This window comes from Centroberyx gerrardi, chromosome 11 (genome assembly GCF_048128805.1).
Source record: "Centroberyx gerrardi isolate f3 chromosome 11, fCenGer3.hap1.cur.20231027, whole genome shotgun sequence".
In the NCBI taxonomy this organism is placed as follows: Eukaryota; Metazoa; Chordata; class Actinopteri; order Beryciformes; family Berycidae; genus Centroberyx; species Centroberyx gerrardi.
This window is the reverse complement of record NC_136007.1, coordinates 31,238,247-31,261,075: the sequence shown is the minus strand read 5'-3', so window position 1 is coordinate 31,261,075 and position 22,829 is coordinate 31,238,247. Positions and strand designations below refer to the sequence as shown.

General features: G+C 39.2%; 2 protein-coding genes across 2 annotated transcripts in view; both read right to left on the bottom strand.

Moving 5' to 3' along the window:
- Window positions 1-22,829, bottom strand: part of kcnj15 (potassium inwardly rectifying channel subfamily J member 15) — a 327,817-nt gene that overhangs the window by 171,035 nt on the left and 133,953 nt on the right. The window lies entirely within an intron of this gene.
- On the bottom strand, window positions 494-2,223 carry LOC139932999 (uncharacterized). Its single transcript, XM_071926984.2, has 2 exons — window positions 1,972-2,223; window positions 494-1,834 (listed from the first exon to the last, which is right to left on the bottom strand). Exons 1-2 carry the CDS (start codon window positions 2,204-2,206, stop codon window positions 1,095-1,097), a joined length of 975 nt encoding a protein of 324 aa, XP_071783085.2. The 5' UTR covers window positions 2,207-2,223; the 3' UTR covers window positions 494-1,094.

Below are 22,829 nucleotides of genomic sequence, written 5' to 3'. Positions count from 1 at the left end.
TTTTTTTTCTTTTTTTGTTTTCTCGCTGTGAGTGTTGGGACATGCCGGATAGGCGCCTACAAGTTGATTATGTATAAAGACGATGAACATAGAAGTAATTATTTAAGTTGTGTATGATGGATACTGGGGTGGATAGTTGGACTATAAACAGTAAGTTCATTGATTAAGCTTAGCAAAGGGGTAGGACCAAATAAGTATTTTACTTCTTCCTACTCCATTTCGGACATGTAATATTTATTTATTTATGTTGTTTAGTGAGAATTTGTTGTATACGTTTACTGTTAATTTTATTGGTTATTCTTGTTTTGTTTTCTTACGTATGTGTACATATATATATATATATATAAATGTGTATATTCATTGTTTTTTTTGTCTTTTTAACATGTTCGAAATAAAAATCTAAATCTAAAATCTAAATCTAAATCTAAATCTAAAAATTACAAAATAGATGACATTGTGACTAGTGAAATGGTGATTCTTGACACAAACTATTAATTTCTGACTAGTAAAAATGTGAATTTGGGATATCTAGATATCTACATACCCACAATCTTGACTAGTTAAAATGTCAAATCTTGATATCTATAATTTTATCATAACCAGTCAAAATGTTATTTCCATATCTAACAAATATTCATGATTAGTCAAAATGTTAATTCTAGGTATCTCGAACTCATGCCCCACCTCTTTTTTGAGGCAAACAAATGACAAGTGCTGTAGACTGCAAAGTTAAACTTTACATTGCCAGATCAATCTTTATACTGAAACATGATTGTGTGAAATGATGTCAATAATTATTTCTGAACACTACTGCCATTGAATGCTGGTGTTACATTCAACAACTCAACTGAATCCATCTTCAAGCAGAGAAGCAATGACAGTCGCAATGACCCAGTCAGAGATTTCCTATCATTCCATACCATACTCCATTTCCAGTTAACATTATCAGCTGGGCTACCACTCCTGACACTTTGTTATATCTGTTGTCAACTGTTGATTTTGCAACGTTGGCCAGCAGTCCTACTACAGATGCTTCTAGCTAATGTTTGAATCTGTCACTATTCAGAGCAATGTTACCCAAATGGATGGTAAGCCTATACTGTCACTATCACAAAGGCATTCCCTGCCTCCTCTGTTAACTTCTCTGATGCTGATTTATCATCTCTGTAATCACTGTTCAGTGCAGGTGGACTGCTGTGCTCGCCATGTGCAGGCGAATTGTACTCCTGGAGGGGCCTTCTTGTGGGCGTGTGCCCGTATGAATAGGTGCTCTGGTGAGTGGCGTGCGGTGAGCGTGGAGTCATATAATGAGTGGTACCTGAACCCACAATATGCTGCACCAGCAGCTCGATATTAGAGGTCAGACGGTCCATCGTAGATGACCACCGGCCCATTGTCTGCACGAACTCGTCGTCGGTTGCCTCTAATCGTTGAAGGAGCCGCCTCTTAATGTCCAGATCCTCCTGTGCAACGGAATGCGTGGAGAGTTTTCTCTTGAGTTTCTCTCTCCTGTAGCCACTCAGGGTAGCGTCGAGTCTCTGGCGTCGATTCGCCACCATCTCTGCAGACACGGCATCCTCTGCAACTCCGTCCCCACCCGGCACGGACGACGACCCAGTGTCAGGCAAGCTGGCGATCGATTCCACGGCCTCCACCGCCACGTCGCCGGTCTCGATACCCTCGGATATCGCATGAGTAGCAGGAGATCCTCCCCAAATGGACTCACAGAGCTCAAAATAGAGCAAGACTACTCGCCCATGACCACTTTTTCTACCCGAATCGACTGCTTGCCTGTATTTGATCCGTATGGCCTTGAGTTTGGTAGTCAATTGACCTGTGAACACAAAACAAAACCTTAGGAAGGTTAAAAACACGATCCCGTTTTAAACTATTGGGCTGTTAGCCAGCGTCGCAGATGCTTTTTTTGTGTGTAAAAAATCAAGCCAAAACAGTATAGCTAGGCCTACATACCTTTTGTGATTTCATGCTTCTTGTGTGGGTACTCCTTTCCCATTGCCATGGCTTCCTCCGGCGATGGATAATGCTCCCGGTACCGCTCAAATATGTCGCCGTATTTGCTTTGCGACGACTCCCAATCTATGTTTTCCGCCGCCTTGACCGCCTTATACTCATGTGTTACTTTCAGTAACAGTTCCGCCTCGTCGTCGGTCCAAGCAAAGAAATCTCTGGTCGTACTTTTCGCCATTGCTGTTCTTCCTCCGTAGTATTTTCTGCAACTAAGCAACCAACCGCAAGTAGACAATCTGCTTCCTGTTTACACCGGCACGCGCATGCCCAGTGTACGTGAATGGTCATGTGATATGCGTTTTCAGGCGTGTTAGTGTGGACAGAGATCGTTTTCGTTTTAAAACGCCGTGTGGATGTGGCCTCTGTCTCCTCTCCTCTCTCCTCCCAGATGCCTCAAACTCCTCTCCAATAGCAAACCGGGTCCGTGCATGAAGTATAATTAATTTGCAGTTGTTCACATTGTATAATGAAAAATCCCATTTTTCGGGGTATTTCCTAAATTCATTGTCCTAAGACCTGCAATGCAATTCAGCGCGCCAAGCGTCAGCTTGCTCCATTTTCCAACTTGTACAATGAAAATTGAACAAGGAAGTCGAGAGCCGGAGACAGCTCGCCTTCAAAGTAAAAGTTGCGCGTTTTGAAGCGTGTTGGCTGCAGCGGTCAATTTAAGGAGAGCTAAACTAAGTAGCCTAAATAAACAAATAGCCTAAATAATGAACATAATTCGTAATTGTTAACGCTTCGCTCATTTTTCTTTTACACACTTTGGGGATGAAACGGGATGAAACTATGTAAAAGGAAGCAGAGGCGGCGGAACCCGCCCCGGGGATTTTCAAAGTAAACGCACCGAGACGCACTGAGCCGCTGCAAACTTTTACGTGTTTGTGGTCTTGTTGTATGCATGACTTTATCGATTATGCTGTAATGTTAGTGATTTAGTTTTGGATTTAAGCACTGTCTTTTAATTTACTAGATGATTAGAAGAGATGGTTAATCTTTGTACAGTGCACATGTAGGCTACAGCTCATACTGGTCCCATAAAATTAATTCTTCATCATAAATCATTGTGGTATAGTTTTGTTGGATTTGTATTCATCAGTGATGGTGTACACAACATGGTCTAATTCTGTCAGTAAAAAATGCAACAATTCATTAAATAAAGTTAACTTTACTTGTGTATTGTGCCCCCTCCTGCCATTGTTAAAAACCTGTTAAAATGCTAAATGTCTTAAATAAGTGGAGGGAGTTATAAATACCTGCTAACTTAAAGAAATAATGTGTTGAATGATGTTTTTCCCCCTTAAAATCAAATAAAGGATGTGTATTGTTATGAATCATGGGTGGTAATTAAATGCAATACATTTACAGTAAGTACACAAATAATTTATTGTAATTTGGAATTTTCACTGAATTAACTCAGTAACACATTAAGGCATTTTGAAACTGTCTTGTAAAGGAACTGTAGGTTATCAATTTACATTCTAATGTTTCAGTTTGAGGTGAGTCCTCTGAACACAGCACATAAAACATGGCTACATTCACAATATGAAAACCATATCTAGGTCTTCAATTTTCAGTACAGTCATAATGAGGTTGTTGGCCTGCTTTCAGAATTCCTTGTATCACATATGTCATCACATTGTTTAGGTGTTATCAGACACATGTTGTATATACATTTAAAGTATTTTAAATGTATTACAATAAGTGATAAGATGCTAAGAAATTTGAATTTGAACAATGAGTCAATTACACAGCCTGTCCAGTGTGACCTGGAGAGTCTGGTACGTTGAGTAAGGAGTAACACTGATCCCATTTCACTGCAGAGATGTAACCAGCTGAGTGTCTCAGTGCTGGTCAGTGAGGTTAGGACTGACAGCAAGTTTCATGCTATATAGTCATTTAAAATTGTTAATACATTGTAGTTAATAAACAGATCAGAGTCAGGTTCTGGGTTTCATTAAACAATTTTTAATGAACCATTGCACCTTAAACAGGTGAACAAACTCACCTTTTCACATTATGAACCCATAATAAATTACAGAACTGTAAATAAGTCCAACCACGGTTCTGTTGTTGTTGTTGTTGTATTAAATAATTAAATTAATAATTAAATTAAATTAATAACTAAAAATTAAATTGATAACCTACAGTTCCTTTACAAGACAGTTTCAAAGTGCCTTAATGTGTTACTGAGTTAATTCAGTGAAAATTCCAAATTACAATAAATTATTTGTGTACTTACTGTAAATGTATTGCATTTAATTACCACCCATGATTCATAACAATACACATCCTTTATTTGATTTTAAGGGGGGAAAACATCATTCAACACATTATTTCTTTAAGTTAGCAAGTATTTATAACTCCCTCCACTTATTTAAGACATTTAGCATTTTAACAGGCTTTTAACAATGGCAGGAGGGGGCACAATACACAAGTAAAGTTAACTTTATTTAATGAATTGTTGCATTTTTTACTGACAGAATTAGACCATGTTGTGTACACCATCACTGATGAATACAAATCCAACAAAACTATACCACAATGATTTATGATGAAGAATTCATTTTATGGGACCAGTATGAGCTACTGCACTGTACAAAGATTAACATCTCTTCTAATCAAGGGCGTAGGTTTGATTTTGACATTGGTAGGGACACAAATGGGGGAGGTCCGGAGGGGATGTAACCCCCACTGGAAGCTGAGGCATTTTACATTTATGATAGACTTCTGACCGCCATTTCATGTCATCTAGATCAGTGATTCTCAACCTTTTTCATATCGAGGACCCCTAGTTTAGTCCACATTAGAGCCATGGACCCCCATTTGATGAGATTTTGTCTCTCGGACCCAAATCTGAGAATACTTTTATTGTTAGATATGATTTTGATCCAGAATCCCATGACTGTCTGTATTGTAGGTAGAGAGATAACAGTGAAACTAAGATCAAAACAGTCATTCTTCTACATTCTGTAATTGTGTTAACTATTTGTAAATTAAATGATGCTGAAGTTTAACAATTCATCAATTTGCTGGGGACCCCCTGGAACCCCCTCAAGGACCGCTGGTGGTCCCCGGACCCCACGTTGAGAACCACTGATCTAGATAGTTATGGTAGCCAATACACTCATTAACAGACACACAGACACAGGGGTGTAGCACATTAATGAATCCTTTACTCAAATTTGCCAGCTGAATGGGACTTTGAAGAGCACATTTTGTTTTAAGGCAGGTACTGTAGTACTGTTGCCTATTCAAACCAACGATCTGTATTTACATTTAAAATAATAATAATAATAATAATAAGATATTGTAAACTATATCCAAACCCTACATACAAACAGCTGAGTGTCCACTGCCTTGCTCCTATTTGAAGGAGCCAAACACATGCCTACGCCTGTCATTAACAGAGATGAACTGTTGGCATATTTGTTTTACATCAGTGTTGTCCAGTGTGGCACACAGCAGCATTGTTCAATCTCACTTGTGACATGTAGGCTACTTACGGTCGTCACTTGTCACAGACGCACGCGACACGGTACTTAAATAAACTAACTTTAATGGCTAAACACAACTGTTACTAATATAATAATAATAATAATATACGCATTTCATACGTTAGCAAGAAATGGCAAAGCCAATCAGCGATTTTTTGGGGGGGTTAGGGAGGCGGTGTCACGCCAATTTTTATCCGGGTGACGCAATAACATTCTAAAACAGCTGTTATACTAAAGTTTCGTTACAGCGTCCGTTGCTATGCCGACGCGGGACACCAATGCACCTGCAATGCACTACACCAATGCAGCGGGACTCGTAGTAGAGAACGCGATCTGTTAACATTGACTAGACACTGACGGACAAAACAACGTTTATTGTCAATCAAAATAATTGCTAGGGACATTTCAGAGTCGCTTGATATTGGTAGGGACACGTCCCTACCGTCCCTACCCAATTCTACGCCCTTGCTTCTAATCATCTAGTAAATTAAAAGACAGTGCTTAAATCCAAAACTAAATCAATGTACTCTTACACATTACAGCATAATCGATAAAGTCAGTGTGTGTCAGTGCGTCTCGGTGCGTTTACTTTGAAAATCCCCGGGGCGGGTTCCGCCGCCTCTGCTTCCTTTTACATAGTTTCATCCCGTTTCATCCCCAAAGTGTGTAAAAGAAAAATGAGCGAAGCGTTAACAGTTATGAATTATGTTCATTATTTAGGCTATTTGTTTATTTATTTAGTTTAGCTCTCCTTAAATTGACCGCTGCAGCCAACACGCTTCAAAACGCGTAACTTTTACTTTGAAGGCGAGCTGTCTCTGTTTCCGGCTCTCGACTTCCTTGTTCAATTTTCATTGTACAAGTTGGAAAATGGAGCAAGCTGACGCTTGGCGCGCTGAACTGCATTGCAGGTCGTAGGACAATGAATTTAGGAAATACCCCGAAAAATGGGATTTTTCATTATACAACGTGAACAACTGCAAATTAATTATACTTCATGCACGGACCGAACCGACCTCCTTACCCCATGCCCCCATTCTCTAGAGCAGTGGTCTCCAACCATGTGCCATCAAGATCCATGTGTATGCAGGTTTTCATTCCAACCAAACACTACAACAGCTGATTTCAATCATTAGCACACTTTCAGCCAGACAGGAGGCCAACGTGATGAAAAGTTGTGAAATGAGCATAAACTCTGAAAATCAGATTTACGTTGCCATGGACACAAATTATGTGAAAATTACGTTACTCCACCACAAATTGGATTCTGTGACAATAACACAAATTGGATTCTGTGACAATAAACGGTTACGTTTAAGCAATAACGGTTAAGTTTAGGCAAGTAAAACAACTTTGGTTAAGGGTAAGGTTAAGGTTATGGTTACGTTTAGGTGACTAAAACCACTTTGGTTAAGGTTAGGGTTATGGTTAGGCGACTAAAACAACTTGGTTAAGGTTAGGGAAAGGCCTTGGTCATGGCTAAATAAGAGGGATAGGGTTAGGGTTTAACTTTCGCTAAAAAATAAAACTCACAATTGAAATCTTCTTTGTACAAGCTGGGAATTGAACCCTGGTCACTGGCATTGAAGGCACGTAGGCCCATCCACCACCCCGACCAATCAACACCCTTAATTTTCACTGCACTACTTCAATGTGAGACTACTTCCTGTTTATAGTCATGCCTCCTTCATGTAACTGTTTCTTGCTGGGTACAGAATTTTAAACCCTTTATGTGGAACCAACACATAATTTGGTGTTAACAAGTCGTGTTCATTTCACGTATTTGTGTGAGATCAGGTTGAAACCTGTATACACATGGCTCCATGCCCGTATTAAGACTTCATGGTGCCCCTGGGCACCAGCGACTCAAATGCCCACCCACCCCCACCCTGCAGCACACAAACCATACCTATCCACAGGGGTGTATTGGTCCTTGAGTAGAAATACTTTCTTACTGTACTCAACTTCAATTAAATGTATTTTATTTTTTTAATTATGAAAAAAAACAAAAAAAACATTGGTTGCTTGGTGCCCCGGGAGTCTTGGTGCCCCTGGGCCCATATGGTTAATCCGGCCATGCATGGCTCTCAATGGCACATAATTGGAGACCATTGCTAGATCATGTATGCTGGTTTGCTCCCCTTCCTGACTTCCAGCATCAACTCCCCCCCTGACTGGCTGCATACCAACCACCTTCAAGTCACTCCTCTTCTCAAGAAACCTTCCCTCAACCCATCTATTCTAGTATCACTTCTTTCCTATCTCTCCAAAACTCTTGAGGCCCACGCTTTAGATCAGATTAGAACAAATTTTACTTCTGCTCATCAGGCATAGTGGAGAGGAATGCTGTCTTCACAGTGCACCCTCTCTACTGGGGTTCCTCAAGGCTCAGTCCAGGGCCCCCTCCTCCTCTCTCAACACTAGGTTACTCACGTCCCACAACTTCTCTAACCATATGATGGCGTCACATTTTGGTTCCGTCATCTGGCACTCGGGTTGAGGTGCGCATCTCATCTTGCCCCGCTGACGTCTCCAGTTGGATCTCTGCCCACCACCTCCAACTCAATCTCAAGGCTGAGCTGCTCTTTTTCCCTGGAAAAGCTTGCCCTCTCCATCATTATTGACAAGACCACAGTGACTCCTGCCCAGACCACCAAGAATCTTGATGTGACTCTAGACAAGTGACCATCATGGAGGCCCACATTGCAGTCATAACCTGATCCTGCAGGTTTACACTCTACAACAGCCATCACATCAGACCCTTCCTCATCAGGGACTCTGCCCAGCTCCTTGTTCAAGATTTAGTCACCTCCTGTATGGACAACTGCAACTCCCTCCTAGTTGGCCTCCTGAAACATTTCCTCCAGCTCCTCCAGCTCTTCCAGAACACTTGTATTGAATTCAAAACCCTGGATGCATTAGGCTATAGAGGGATCTGCACCCCATACCTCCAGACCACGGTCTAGCCCTACACCCCATACCTCCAGAGCATTGGCCAGCCCTACACCCCCATACCTCCAGGCCATGGTCCAGCCCTCCACCCCATACCTCCAGAGCATTGGCCATGCAGCACTACACCCCATACCTCCAGTATTATCTACGTTCTCTATTGATAACATGGTGAATACATTTGTGTGAGTTTGTGCGCCCTCAAAAGCTTTGGGTGCACTACATCCTTGTTGGCCACTGGCATGCACTTAATGTTCAGCAGTTGTCTTAGGTCTTGGCTTGAACCGCAGATCCTAAGCTCACCAGTGTTGTATGATCTAAAGTTCACACTAGCTAAGACCCTTTTCAAAGGGTTCCTAACTAAGTCCAGCTGTTCAGTTCCCTGATGTTCAGACTACTGTGATGAACTCTGGGATTCCCTGCAAAGTGGTCATGCTCACAATAAAGGCTACACTGGTAATTTGCTTCCCCCTACAGATAGCTTGGGTGAACACTTTGTTTGTACTGATAATGCTAACATTAGTGGTAACTTTGGCTGCTGAGCAAATGTTAGATCTGTGTCTTTAGTAGGCTCCATGCTATTGAAATGATAATTTTACTAAACTATGTATGTAAAGAATGAAAAACCTTGCGCTCAATCAATTTAACTTGGTGCTAGATGCATGAACATAGATCAGAAAACAAAAGGGCAAATCGCACACAAAAATATACTTGATATATTAGTTATATTTATTATCAGAAATTGCAGCGCAGGGTAGCAAAAAACAACACAAATGTTTCAGCCAAAAGTCTTCTTTAGTGAACTAGTTATGACCATAATCATTCTTCAAATATCATTTTTGTTAGTGGAAAAACTTTGCCATTGACAACAACATCAAATAAAACAAGCAAAAACAATCTAATCAAATTTATTTAAAATGTATTTAACACAGTGCCACAACATACTTAAATTTATTAAAACACTAAAGTGTACAGAACCCTCAACAGCTCAGAGCAGAAAAGCAGCATCCAAACAGTTCAGAATGAAAATAGGGGACAGACTGCTGGTTGCCATGGTGACAAAGAGTTTTTGACAAACTCCATTATTGTGAAGTTTTTAACAGTATTGCTACGTAACAGTATGTGTTTAGTTTGGAGAAGAAGGGTATTTGCTTGGCATCTGTTAAACAAAAGCATCCATAGGTGAAAGCCATCTGTCCGCCATAGGAAAGGGAGGGAGAAGGCCACCAAACTGATTGAGAACTATTAGTCCCCAGGCTCCCAGGATAGAAGACAGAGACAGGACAACATCTTCCAGAACTTGCACTCCATCCCCAAGACTCTCAACTCTAGCGTCTGGATTTCATCACAAAGTACTTTCCTCTCTCTGCAGAGAATAGACTGCTTGTTGAATGTTATAACAGCGACAATTACTTATTGTTTTTCTTGAGCAGTTTTTTTTTCAGGTGTGTGTGTGTGTGTGTTCACATGCACATGTAGCTAAGCACACTAATGAAAACATTTGTTCTCTTCAGGGATGTGGATTTTCCCTTTTCTATTTTGCTCCTCTAATTCGTGGAGAGCAACCATTTGTTCACCTCTAATTCCCCTCGTCTGCTGTCTGCATACAACTGAGCCCTTTGGCCACTGGCCCAGGGAGTGTATAGAGACATAGAGAGAAACACATAGAGAGACAGAGAGGGGGAGCATTTGCAGGTATTTATTCATTTAAAAGTGTGTGTGTGTGTGTGTGCAAATGTGTGCATGTGTGCTCCTCTGTACAAGTGTATTCGCGATTAGACTGTGGTCCATGTCTGTCAAGGTTAAGTAAGGCTAATTAGAAGGGCTTTGCGCTGGAGACGGGTTAGAGGCAAAGGCAGAGCCCTGGAGTTGGATTTGTGTTGGATTTCCACGCTCTTAGCCCCAAATGGTTTCCATATGGCCCAGGCTGAAATGATGACGGGGTGGCACACTCTGTGAGAGTTGTTTCAGTTATGTAGACCCTTTACGGACCCTTCAGTGGCACCTTTCAAAGAGGCGGTGAGAGGTGAAAAGTGTCTATGCAAGTGTATCAGAAAGCGAGCGAGTGATTAAGGAGAAAAGGATGGACACAGGGAAAGACATATTTCCTACCTATGCTTTAAACAAGAGGTACGCCGATGAACGCCAACACAAGCCAGCTGGTCTGCTCCCCATAGAAGCCAACTGTGAATGTAACCTGCGCCAAAGACTCAACATACACAAAAGATCCAATAATGTAAGACAGGTGGCAAGCCTGACCAGCCGTACATTCGCACACCTTCCCTTCCTCCTCTGAAAAGAAGGGAAGGGATTAATGATGCTCTCCATGGAGAAAATACATCACATCATTGGAAAAACTGGCCAAAGCTTCCGAGCAGTTGATCATGAGCGTTTCTTTGCCGTGGCCCAAATCGCTTACGATTCATAAAATGGCCCTAAATGACCAGTTTAAATGGTTCAAAAACAAACCCAAGGCCAATTTGTGTAGTTCCAAAAACAGTGGAAGTAGCATTTTACAGCTGAGGTACTGCAAGAAATGACACAGCCCATTAGGAAGCAATTAGGATTAATAGATGGCTAAATGTGCAGCTAATGGAGTTTGTGATCAACCACTTTGCTCAGTCATGTTAAGCTTATTTTACACCAGTTGCCAAGCTATTTGCGTACAACAAAAATAACATGTTGGACAGCATAATGACAAAACAATCAAGGACTCTCTGACTCTTAAAACTTAATTGAACCTGAAACTAATTGCATAGATCACAAAAATGTATAAATGCACAGTCAAAAATGTATTAATTTAGACATCAAGTGAACAAGTGATATATATCATTTATCATTTCTTTTCCATTCTGTAAAGTCTTTTTAAGTACAGCTGGGACTGGAAATCAAACACAACTCCAGTTTTCAATCCCATATGTAGAACATAGACATCCCCATCAGACTTCTAGATCCAATTACTGAAATTAATGTAATTATTATTTTCTAGATCCTGATTATTCATATACTATCTATCTATCTATCTATCTATCTATCTATCTATCTATCTATCCATCTGTATGTGTGTGTGTGTGTGTGTGTGTGTAAAGGGTGTAAAGGGTGTAAATGTCAGACATAATCACTTCAATGTGTATACTATGTTATACTTATGTCTGTGATTGTTTGGAGGCCTTTGAGTTTGTTTTTTTTAACAAAATATTGTACAGTTCATGCATTCATTGCATTTAGCTGATGTTTTTATCTAGTGTGATTTTTAATGTGTTGAATGACCTCATAGACTGCCAACCACGCACCTACTATTAAGGAGTGCAAGGCTCAAAGACACAGTACCCAGACAAAAGATATAATAAATATTCCTGTGTCACAAGAATGATTGTGTATGGTAGTTGTTGTTGTTTTTTTTTTTACAAGTAACAACACAAGTAGAGAAGAAGACGAGGGGGAGGCAGATGTGTTTCATTCCACCATTGGGGAATTAATAATAAAAAAAATTACACAGAGCAGTGAGTAATGAAATATCGCAGATGAGTTCATTTCATAAATAAGTTTAAAGACTCTAATATTGTTTACATTTATATAATGCTTGTCAGAGATGGGAAGTGTGTAAATGACATGTATTTGAAATATGGATTTTAATTACTTTTGAATATTTTGTAATTTGTATTTGATCTGAGTGAAAAAAACTTAATGTACTTACTATTGAAAGTAATTAAATTACTTTAGAATATGTAAGACTAAATTAAATATGGGAATTCCAATATTTACATTTCCATAAGTTTTGAAATGCAGCCGTGTTTTGACTGTTCCTGTGGACATCATGTGTCACATGACTTGCTTGATGCATGTGCCAGCTGGGAGTGACTACATGAGTCAAAATTAGTTGTACTCAAAAGCAACCAAAAAGAAACAGAAAGAGAGTTAACAGTGATTTGCTAACTGTTGAAATCTAAGGAAAAGTAGTTGTACAGCATGCTTAAAATCAACTAAAAAGAAACAGAAAAACAAGAACAATAAACATGTTCATTAAGAGGCAAAAAAGTTGTTTTTTTTATTTCTCCTTTTTCTTTTAGGCACCTGTTTATTACTTATTGTTGTCAAATGGACACCTAAAGGCAAATTCCAATTATAATGTATGGATCAAATGTTCATGTTTCAATGTATGTATTTTTGTATTTGAAAATACAAATTACATGTATTTTAATTAAATTCAATTTGCTCACACCAGTAACTTGTAATTTATTTTGATACATTTAATGGTCATGTATTTGTATTTTGTATCTTGATACATTTTACTGTATTTTTGCCCATCTCTGAAGCTTATTGTGCTATGTTGGTTTGTGCACAGGAAATTACAAATGATCACAATGCATTCTGGGCAAGATGCGCTCCTCAAGTCTACATAGTTGTTCACTCCATCGGCCCTCGAAGGGTCATTCCAGAAAGATCACTTGAGTTATTATGGAACAGCCGACAGCCTGACTTGTGTTGATCCCTCGCCTTTCTTCCCTTGCTGAGAACCAGAAGGGTTTACTTGTTGTACGTCAGACATTTTGTCACTAGGGGGCGCAATGAAGGGACGACAAGGGAAGACAACATGGTAATGTGGATCCCAATACAGCCTAATGAAACAGGGCTGAGGACCAGACCATGGTCTGGAATTGGGGATATAGCGCTGGACCATGGTCTGGAGGTATGGGGGTGTAGGACTGAGCCATAATGTGGAAGTATGGGGGTGTAGGTACGAACAGCCACTGGAGGGAGCGTAGGAAGGAGGTGTCTGACACAACTTACATTGGCCTGCAATTGACAGAAATAATAAATAGAGATAATAGAGCAATAGAGATGAGAAAGCTATGTAATTAGAGCAGAGATTCAACAGAAATGTCTAGTGAAGAGGTATAATGTCACCAACCATAATACTGGAATAATAATACTGCTTAGTCATTTGTTTGGTCATTTGAACGAGGCATTTTAGCTTTCATAGCTGAAATGTGCTGTGACTCCAGTTGTTCACTCCTCCATCACTGAGCAGTTTAAAATGCCAGTAGATGTTGTGTGTGTGTGTGTGTGTGTGTGTGTGTGTGTGTGTGTATGTGTAGTGGTGGTGGGGGATTGGGAGTGTCTTGAAATTCCAATGGGTGAGGAGTTTTTTTTCCAAAACTGAGGACAGGCTAGAGAGTGAGTTTTAAAAGCCAGAAAAACTCAGCATCTGGCCAAGTAATCGTTAAGTCGTTGGTACTGATCAACAACCCTATCAACCTTGCATAAATATATTATGGTCATTTTGTGATATGAGCAGTAAAAATCGTACTTTGCACTGCACCTTTAATGTCAGGGATGATGCTGGCCAGCTGATCAGAAATGGTGAAGTGAATGCTGGGTGGCGGACTAACAGTGGTTTCAGTGGGACAGAGCAGCTTGGTCAGGATATGGCTGTGGCTGTGTGAGGGGAAATCACTATGTTGGCTGACACTGAAACAGTTGAGTATATTCAGTCAGTTTTACAACCAGTTGGGTCATCATGCAGATTGAACTTACCCAGCAGAAGAACAGATGGGAACAGAAAACAGAGCTGACAGCTCAGAGAGAAGCATAGCAATTAAGAGGTGGATAGTGTATGTGTGTGTGTGTGACTATATTACAGCAGTGACCAAGGGACAGATCTGTAAAACACGGGGCACACATCTTTCTTGTTAGAAATAATGAATGATAATACCACCCATACAGTCTAATTAGACTGTAATAATTTCTCATGAGAGAATAATAATTGTAATAGTAATCATAATAGTAATAGTAATAGTAACATTAATAGTAATAGTTATAGTTATAGTAACAGTAATAGTAATAGTAATAGTAATAGTAATAGTAATTGTAATCAGTGCCTTTTACCTTGGGTCAGGTATTTTTTTTAGATCACATCCCACAAATAAGGAAGAAATGACTAATTACTCACATGGTATTGTTCCATACGGTGTCCTACTAATTGCCACAAAGTACCACACAGACCCACAAAGTACCTCAAAGTACCACAATATGTACCACAAACCACCAGACAGAGCCACAAAGTACCACAAAGCGTACCGCAAAGTATCGCGAACAAAGTACCACAAAGTATCATAAACTACCACAGAGAACCACAGAGTGGCACAAAGCAACTACAAAGTACCTCAAAGCACCACGGTTGCGGTACTTTGTGGCTCTGAACGGTATTTTGTGGATCTTTGTGGTACTTTGTAGCTCTGTTTGGTAGTTTCTGAACTATGTCCACTAATATAATTAAGGGCTAATCAGAGGTGAGTTCCCCAAAAAAGCCTGAAATGGACTTAAAGTAATAATAAGTGACATAAATAAATAAATGTCTGTTTTGCTGCTCTCTATTGCCGATTGATATAACACAATAGTGATTGAACCTATAGCCAGTTCATGAAAGCTTTTTCATTTACTGTTCTAAACACCGGTTGTCTGGCAGGTCTTTCCCGGGAAAAATCCTCTGGCACACAGGAAGTGATGCGTTTTTTTTCTGCTTTGTTTGGAATAAACAGAAGAAGAACTGGGTAGTTAGCATGAGCAGCGATAGCCACCATGGCTGAACAGACAAAGAAAAGAGCGCCACCTACAGAAACTGAAGCTTCATCAACAGGAAATTTGCAGTGCAAAACACCACAGCATCAACCGCTTACTAACAAAGATAATAATAAACAAAATAATTAACAAAAACAAGAATGGAGAAGGAGTTCCTTGGAACTAAAGTGAAATAAAACTAACCAATTACAGACAATTTTAGACAGCGTATCAAAATAATATAAGACATTAAAATACAAAAATCATTCAATCACTCAAATTATTCTATACCAAAATTTGAACTGTCTGTGAATTATGAATTCAAAACTCTGAACTTTTAATATGATTATGAAAATATGTTGTTTAGGGCTCATATTAATTAATTAAAAGGACCACAGGTGTGCCAGAAATCAAAGAACTGAATAAAGCAAAACCCACACTAACTAGACCCTTTTAAGAATTCCTATTAAAGTAAACAAACAAAAGGCTATCTACACTATCTGCAAAAACATTAACATTAACCTGAAGTTAGCGCCAGGCTGCTTTATGCAACGCAATTTATATAATCCAGAACAGGCTAAGTTTAGTACTATTTCAAGATTTGGTGCTAGGTAGGTAGGTAGGTGCTAGGTAGCATTTTTAACCATCTACATTATCTCCAGTATTATTAGTGCTAGTATTTCTCAAAATCAAGACCGTATTTCCCATAAATCCAGTTGCCTCCTGTCCCCTTCCTCCTCCCTGGTGTCTTTGGCTTTACTGAGGAGGATGAACATGTTGGAGGTAATTTTTCATCATTTCGTTTGCACTCATGTTTAGATTCCCACCAAATCCGACCCGGTGGCACACAATGTAAAATGCAGGGTAGAGGCTGCCAATCTTCTTGGCAATGGTTTTGTTTGTTTACAGTAATTAAACTAATGTCTAAAAATTAATGTGGTAATGATGTGTTGATGGTAAAATGATACGAGTAGTTAGTCCATAGGACTATGTTGAATCTACGGCCAGGAATCTGCCGCATCATGATTTTGAATAGTTTATCTTGTAGCTGAATAATGAGATTTCTGGGAATTTCCACAAATACAGTACAAATCTTGTAATGAGGTGTTGGCACAACCATATAGTAAAACATTTCTAAAAAGGACTGCTAAAGGGATGCTTGGTCCAAGGAACAAAAGCTGATAGCAATGGGGAAAAAAAGGTTTGGGACGGCAACTTGATCCCCGCGATCATCTTCATGGGCCTACGCTTCTTCGTTTCCCCTTGCTATTACAGTTCAGATCTGCTTGACTATTGAACTTAATGGATCCAGACAGTATGGGTTTGAAGTACTTGGGAAGGAACACTGCACCTGCTGGAAAGTGTAAAGCTAATAGTTTGTTGGAAATTGTAGTTCAGTTAGTGTGTAAATCCCCAAACAGAGGTAGATAATGGTTTAATTAAATTATTTGGTGACTCATTGCATTTCATTCACTTTCTCACAGACAGACAGAGAGAGAGAGTAAGAACTTATACCTGGCATTACCACTGTTAGTAGTCTTCCTGTGTGTGTAATTCCAAACATTTAAAGAGCACTGAAGAATCAATGGCATGGTCATTAGCTTTAGTAACTCTGCTGTTTCTTTCATTGACATATCTACCCACTGCAATTATACTGATAAAGTTGATAAAAAAAGGAACAATATGTAAACCATTGCTCCACTTTTCAGTGTTCTCTTTTATATTGCAGCTATGTACAGCAATGACATCCTTCAAACTGCAAGCCTACCTTTACCTCTTCAGATCATAAAACACTCTGTACAAAGAATCAATTATTCATAAGGATCCACTTTGACCTACAGAGGAGGATAAACTGATGTCTTGGATAAGTAAAAAGGAATGGTGGATGATTTGGGGAAGGAGGAAAAAGACCACAGTCAGTCCTGTAGTAAGATTTTCCCTATTAGGGCCAGAGCAATGTTCATCCATCAACACTGACAGCCTTGCAGAAAGTGATAGCCCAAGTATTACAGCCAATGCAAATAAATGGACTGATTACAGTCTCTTATGAAAGCTGCCTTTAGGAGTGCAAGGACTTTAGCATTTTTTTTCCCATCAGCTACCAATTATCCAGCTCATATATTGTGTGAGCCATATGCGTGATGATAAAGTGTTAACGTGTTAGCTAAATGTTAGGTTAGGACAGATGATGACAGATTTAAGGACTTGGTGGCCTTGAGTTGTTGTGTTTAGAGCAGCCATCAAACAAAAACAAAAACTTCCACTTATTTGTCCAGTCACAATTGATGCCTATTATTATTGTTATTGTTATTGTTATTGTTATTATTCTTATTATTCTTATTATAACTGTTTTAAAACAGTTTATAGAGTACTTCAACAATTAATTAAAAGTAAACATCAAACTCATAAATTAAAACAAGTAAAAACAAGAACACAGCACACTGCACTCTGTATTGTGCTTAAATACGCACGCACACACACACACACACACTCACACACACACTCTGTTGGTCAATGTGATACTTGCATGGATGCAAAGATAGTGGAGGGATTTAATGTTCTACAAGCTTCATGAGCATTTTATATTTGAACCAGAACAACCAAGCTAACTGGCTAGCTACACATGTATTTAGGTTTTATGAATGTGGACACTGTGCACACACTATGGCGTGTCCTTGATATTTGATGTATTTGACATAAAATTATTAAAGGTTTTGAATAAACATAAAGGCACACCCAAAATTGTGGACATCAAATAGTCTAATCTAAATAGGAATAGGAACAGCTCCATTTTATTTTTTATTTTATTTAACCAGAAAAAGATTAAAAATCTCTTTATCAAGAGTGTCCTGGCCAAGACAGGCAGCAGTACAACATATTACAGACAGACAACACGTAACAGATTACAGACAATAAAAGTCACAAATAGCATAAATGAATATAAGAAATCACACTCTGAGACAATAACAATAGCTAAGGATAGGCAAGTCAACATTGAGTCCAGGAGCACACAGGGGGAAATAGACTAGCTAATTAAAACATCGACAACCTGATGTTCCTGCCTCCAGCTGCTTCAACATAGCCTTAAATGCATTTAGTGAAAGCAGCTCCTCGAGCTTTAAATCATTTTGCAACACAGTCCAAGCCAAGGGAGCAGTGTACATAAAAGCCCTTTTCCCCAGTTCAGTACGGGATTTGGGGACAGACAGCAAAAATAAGTCCTGGGAACATAGACAGTAACTTCCAGCACTTTTCTGGAGGATATAAGTGCAAAAGTAAGATGGAAGCAAACCAAGAATTGCCTTATAGACAAGGATGAACCAATGGTTAAGTCTACCGGCGGACAATGCAGGCCAACCAACCCCAGCATACAGGGAGCAATGGTGAGTAAGAGCTTTAGAATTAGTAATGAACCGCAATGCTCCATGGTAAACAGTATCTAATGCATGAAGGCATTGAGAAGATGCATGCATGTACATAACATCTCCAAAGTCAAGCACAGACATAAAAGTAGCAGCAACCAGACTCCTTTTAGCCTCAAAAGAAAAGTAACACTTATTTCTAAAGTAGAAACCCAATTTCAGCTTCAGTTTTTCCACAAGATGCTGGATGTGAGGCTTAAAAGAGAGGGAATCATCAATCAAGATACCTAGATATTTGACAGATACAGATCTTATTGCCCTGAAGCGTAATAATAGAAATTCTTTGAATTTGAAAACATCATGAATTTTCTTTTGTCAGTATTCAAAACAAGTTTCAGATCATGAAGAGTGTGCTGAACAGTATTAAAAGCAAGTAGCTGACAAAGAGCCTGATTCTGTGTAGGGGCAGAGCAGTAAATAACAGTATCGTTGGCATAAAAGTGGAAGTTTGAATTGGGTACATTATGACAGAGATTGTTTATATAGATAGTAAATAAGAGTGGTCCTAGGACCGAACCCTGGGGCACACTCTTGGATACGTTGAGGGAGCTAGAGGTGATGCCTTCAGCTTGCACACACTGTGATCTGCCTGATGAATAATTTTCAAACCAACAGATAGTTTGTTCTGACACTCCTATACTGAGATGTCTATGCTTAATTATTACATGATCCACAGTATCAAAAGCCTTGGATAAGTCAATGAAGAGGGCTGCACAGTGGTGCCTGTTATCCATGATTTGATAAAATCATTAACTACTTTTAAGGCCGCTGTGGTTGTGCTGTGTTTTTTTCCAAAACCTGATTGATAAACAGATAAAATGTTTGTAAATACAAACTCTTTTAGTTGCTCACTCACAAGGGATTCCAGAATCTTGCCTAGGACCGACAGTTTGGAGATGGGCCTGTAAATATTTAACAGTGTGGGGTCTCCTCCTTTTAACAGGGGAAGAACAAGAGCAGATTTGCAGATAAGAGGAATTTCGTTTGAGACTAAGGAGAGATTAAAAATAAAACATAATAGTTCAGTCTGAATAGGAACAGCTCAACATAATAGTCCAGTCTGAATAGGAACAGCTCAATGTAATCGTCCTGTTTAAATAGGAACAGCTCAATGTAATCGTCCTGTTTAAATAGGAACAGCTCAACATAATATTCCAGTCTGAATAGGAACAGCACTTAATATTCCAATCTGAATAGGAACAGCTCAACATAATAGTTCTGTCTGAATAGGAACAGCTTCAACATAGTATTCCAGTCTGAATAGGAAGAACTCCAACATAATAGTTCAGTCTGATTAGGAACAGCTCCAACATAATATTCCAGTCTGAATAGGAAGAACACCAACATAACAGTCCAGCCTAAATAGGAACAGCTCTAATATAATAATCCAGTAGGAATAAAATAGCTCCAACATAATATTCCAGTCTGAATAGAAACAGCTCAACGTAATATTCCACTCTGAATAGGAACAGCTCCAACATAATGTAGGAACAGCTTCAACATAATATTCCAGTCTGAATAGAAACAGCTCAACGTAATATTCCACTCTGAATAGGAACAGCTCCAACATAATGTAGGAACAGCTTCAACATAATATTCCAGTCTGAATAGGAACAGTTCAACATAATAGCCTGAATAGGAACAGCTCCAACACAATAGAGGAACGGCTTCAACATAATATTCCAGTCTGAATAGAATAGCTCCAATATAATATTCCACTCTGAATATAGCTCAACAGAATAGTCCTGTCTGAATAAGAACATCTCCAATATAATAGTCCTGTCTGAATAGGAACAGCTCAACATAATATTCCTGTCTGAATAAGAACATCTCCAATATAATAGTCCTGTCTGAATAGAAACAGCTTCAACATAATAGTCCAGTCTGAATAGGAACAGCTCAGCGCCCATCCTGTTGAAGGGGGGTAGTTCTCCATCCAGGTGATTAAATAAACAATAATGACTTATAATGTTTGCATGGAAAACAATCACATATTTTCCACCAATTTATCCTGCAATGCATAAAATGGTAGAATGCACTGGAGTTTGCCTCTCTCCCTTTGTGCTTTTATATGGTGGCTGAGGGGTTGGTTACCCATATCAGGACAGAAAATTTGAAAATGAAGTTGTTCAGTGAAGGCAATGTCGACAAGGACTACCTTACACTACTGTGTTCAGTTACTGTAGTCTTCATGGGTGAGGTTGGTGCAAAGTCTTCTTCCAGCATTGAAAGGCCTGATATTCAGTGGCTATAAATATATGCACCTCCCTTGACTTTTGTAGCAAATATTCTTGTGCAGCAAAATTCATTAAAAATAGATTTATTTTGGGTTGTTGTGGTCTAAAAATCCATGCAGATCCATGGTCCATTTACTCTTTACTATGAAAGTGAAATGGAAATTTAAAACATTCATGTACAGAATTCCAGTAACAGAATAGTATAAAATGCATTTGTAAAAGTGTCCATGCCCTTTAATTGTCTTACTGGCAAAATGTTCATTTCATATTATTCATGCTTCATCTTTAAGTTATTCTTTGTATTTTCTTTAAAAATTGCTCTAATTTCACCCTTCTTTCTGCATGTCTTCTACCAGGTCCCTTCATTACATCTTAATGGGATTTTAGGGTGGACGGAGTAATTCCATTTTCTGTAACCATGTCTAGCCTATATGTGAAAATAGAGAGGGTGCACTTTGAAGGCCTACTTTCTCTCCTCTAATTTTATTATCAAAATCAATGAAGGAATTAGACAGAAAAATTACTGAAAAGTGCTTTCACATAACTTTCTGGTACAGTATGTCTTTCATTTCCATTCCACTTTGATAGATGAGAACACTTTTACTTTTTGATTTCAGACAAAAATTCAAAATAAATGTTTTTGGAATTGAATTGTGGCCCGAGAAAGAAAGCAGGCTATGTAGCAATGAAATGTGCAAAAAGTGAAGTGAATACTTTTCACTTTTTTGCGTGAGCCAAGCTCCATCTTTGCAGGGAACAGGTGGATTATAATTTTTATTTTTTTATTTTATTTTATTTGAATTATGTAAAATTGTTTACACTGAAAACAACAAGCTTCTCTAAGCAACTTGTCTTTTTAAATGCAGCTGTATAGGCTACATGCATAAGTATTCCTCTGAAAGCTGTGCCTTTATTCTGTTCTTAAACTAATGGTTTTACATAAGTTGTTGTTTTTTTTATTTCAAAGAAGCACAGTGAGACAGGTGTGCATTTCCCGAAGTTTAGTGACAGTATTAGTCTAACAGATTAAAAAAAAATGAAAATTGTTTTAGACTGAGGAGAGACAGACAGTTTATATCTTTTATATATTTAGCAAAGGTGAATAGTCGTCAAACAGAATGGCGCTTGAAATTTGTTTTTATTTTTGGGGGGGATTTTGGATGTTTTGGATTTATTTTGTTCAGTTAAAGGAAATTTTTAAATATTGTATAGAGCATATATAATATTTACATATATATTCTTGAGTATCCGAGATGGTGTGTGTGTGGGGGGTTGGGGGTGGCGATGGCGATACAGATAGACATAGAGAGAGAGAGAGAGAGAGAGAGAGAGAGAGAGAGAGAGAGAGAGACGCAGAGAGAGAGAGAGAGAGAGAGAGAGAGCAAAACGGGTCTAGTAGAGGCTCTGAGGGGTTTTCGGACCAGTCCGGTTTCACACTAGCGCCTCACTGCCTTCTGCAGCACCACACTGTACATTACACTGATGTTACATTGGACATTACATTGTCTATTTACTTACAAGACGTTCGATGTCTTCTATGTGATTTCAGTGTTCCATTTTTTTATTTTTTTTATTTTTTAACATCAGGCTGGTCTTGTTCCAGGCTGCAGACTAGACCCCGGCAGTCCTCGGAGCAGCGGGGTATGAAGCATGATGTGGATGGATGGCTGATGGATGGATGGATGGATAGAAGGAAAACTGACAGCACCATGAAAATACCGACAAGTGGACGTGGCGATCAGCTCCGGAGCAGCGCCGCAACTTTATAGGCTCTCTGATGTTTAACAGGTGACACTGGAAAGCCCCATCATGTAGACTTGGCGGATTGGAGGATACACTGAAAAGTTGGATAAACCGGTTCGCACACGATGAAGGATACTGCTCAAGGTTTTTCTGGTTTGGGGGCTGTACTGAGCGGCTAGACGGACAATCTGCATTCCCAGTCGCACACCAGTCCCACTAGCTAATGGAAGATGGATAGCCTGTCCTGTTTTTGATTGAGAAGGAATAGAAGAGCAAAAAAGTCTCCAAATCACCAGGGGAGCCCTGCTGTTTCCTTGTCTTTCTGCCCAGGTTGCCGTCTGCTCCTCATGTCAAGGCTTTTTATTGTGTAGGAACTTGGTCCGAAGGGATGC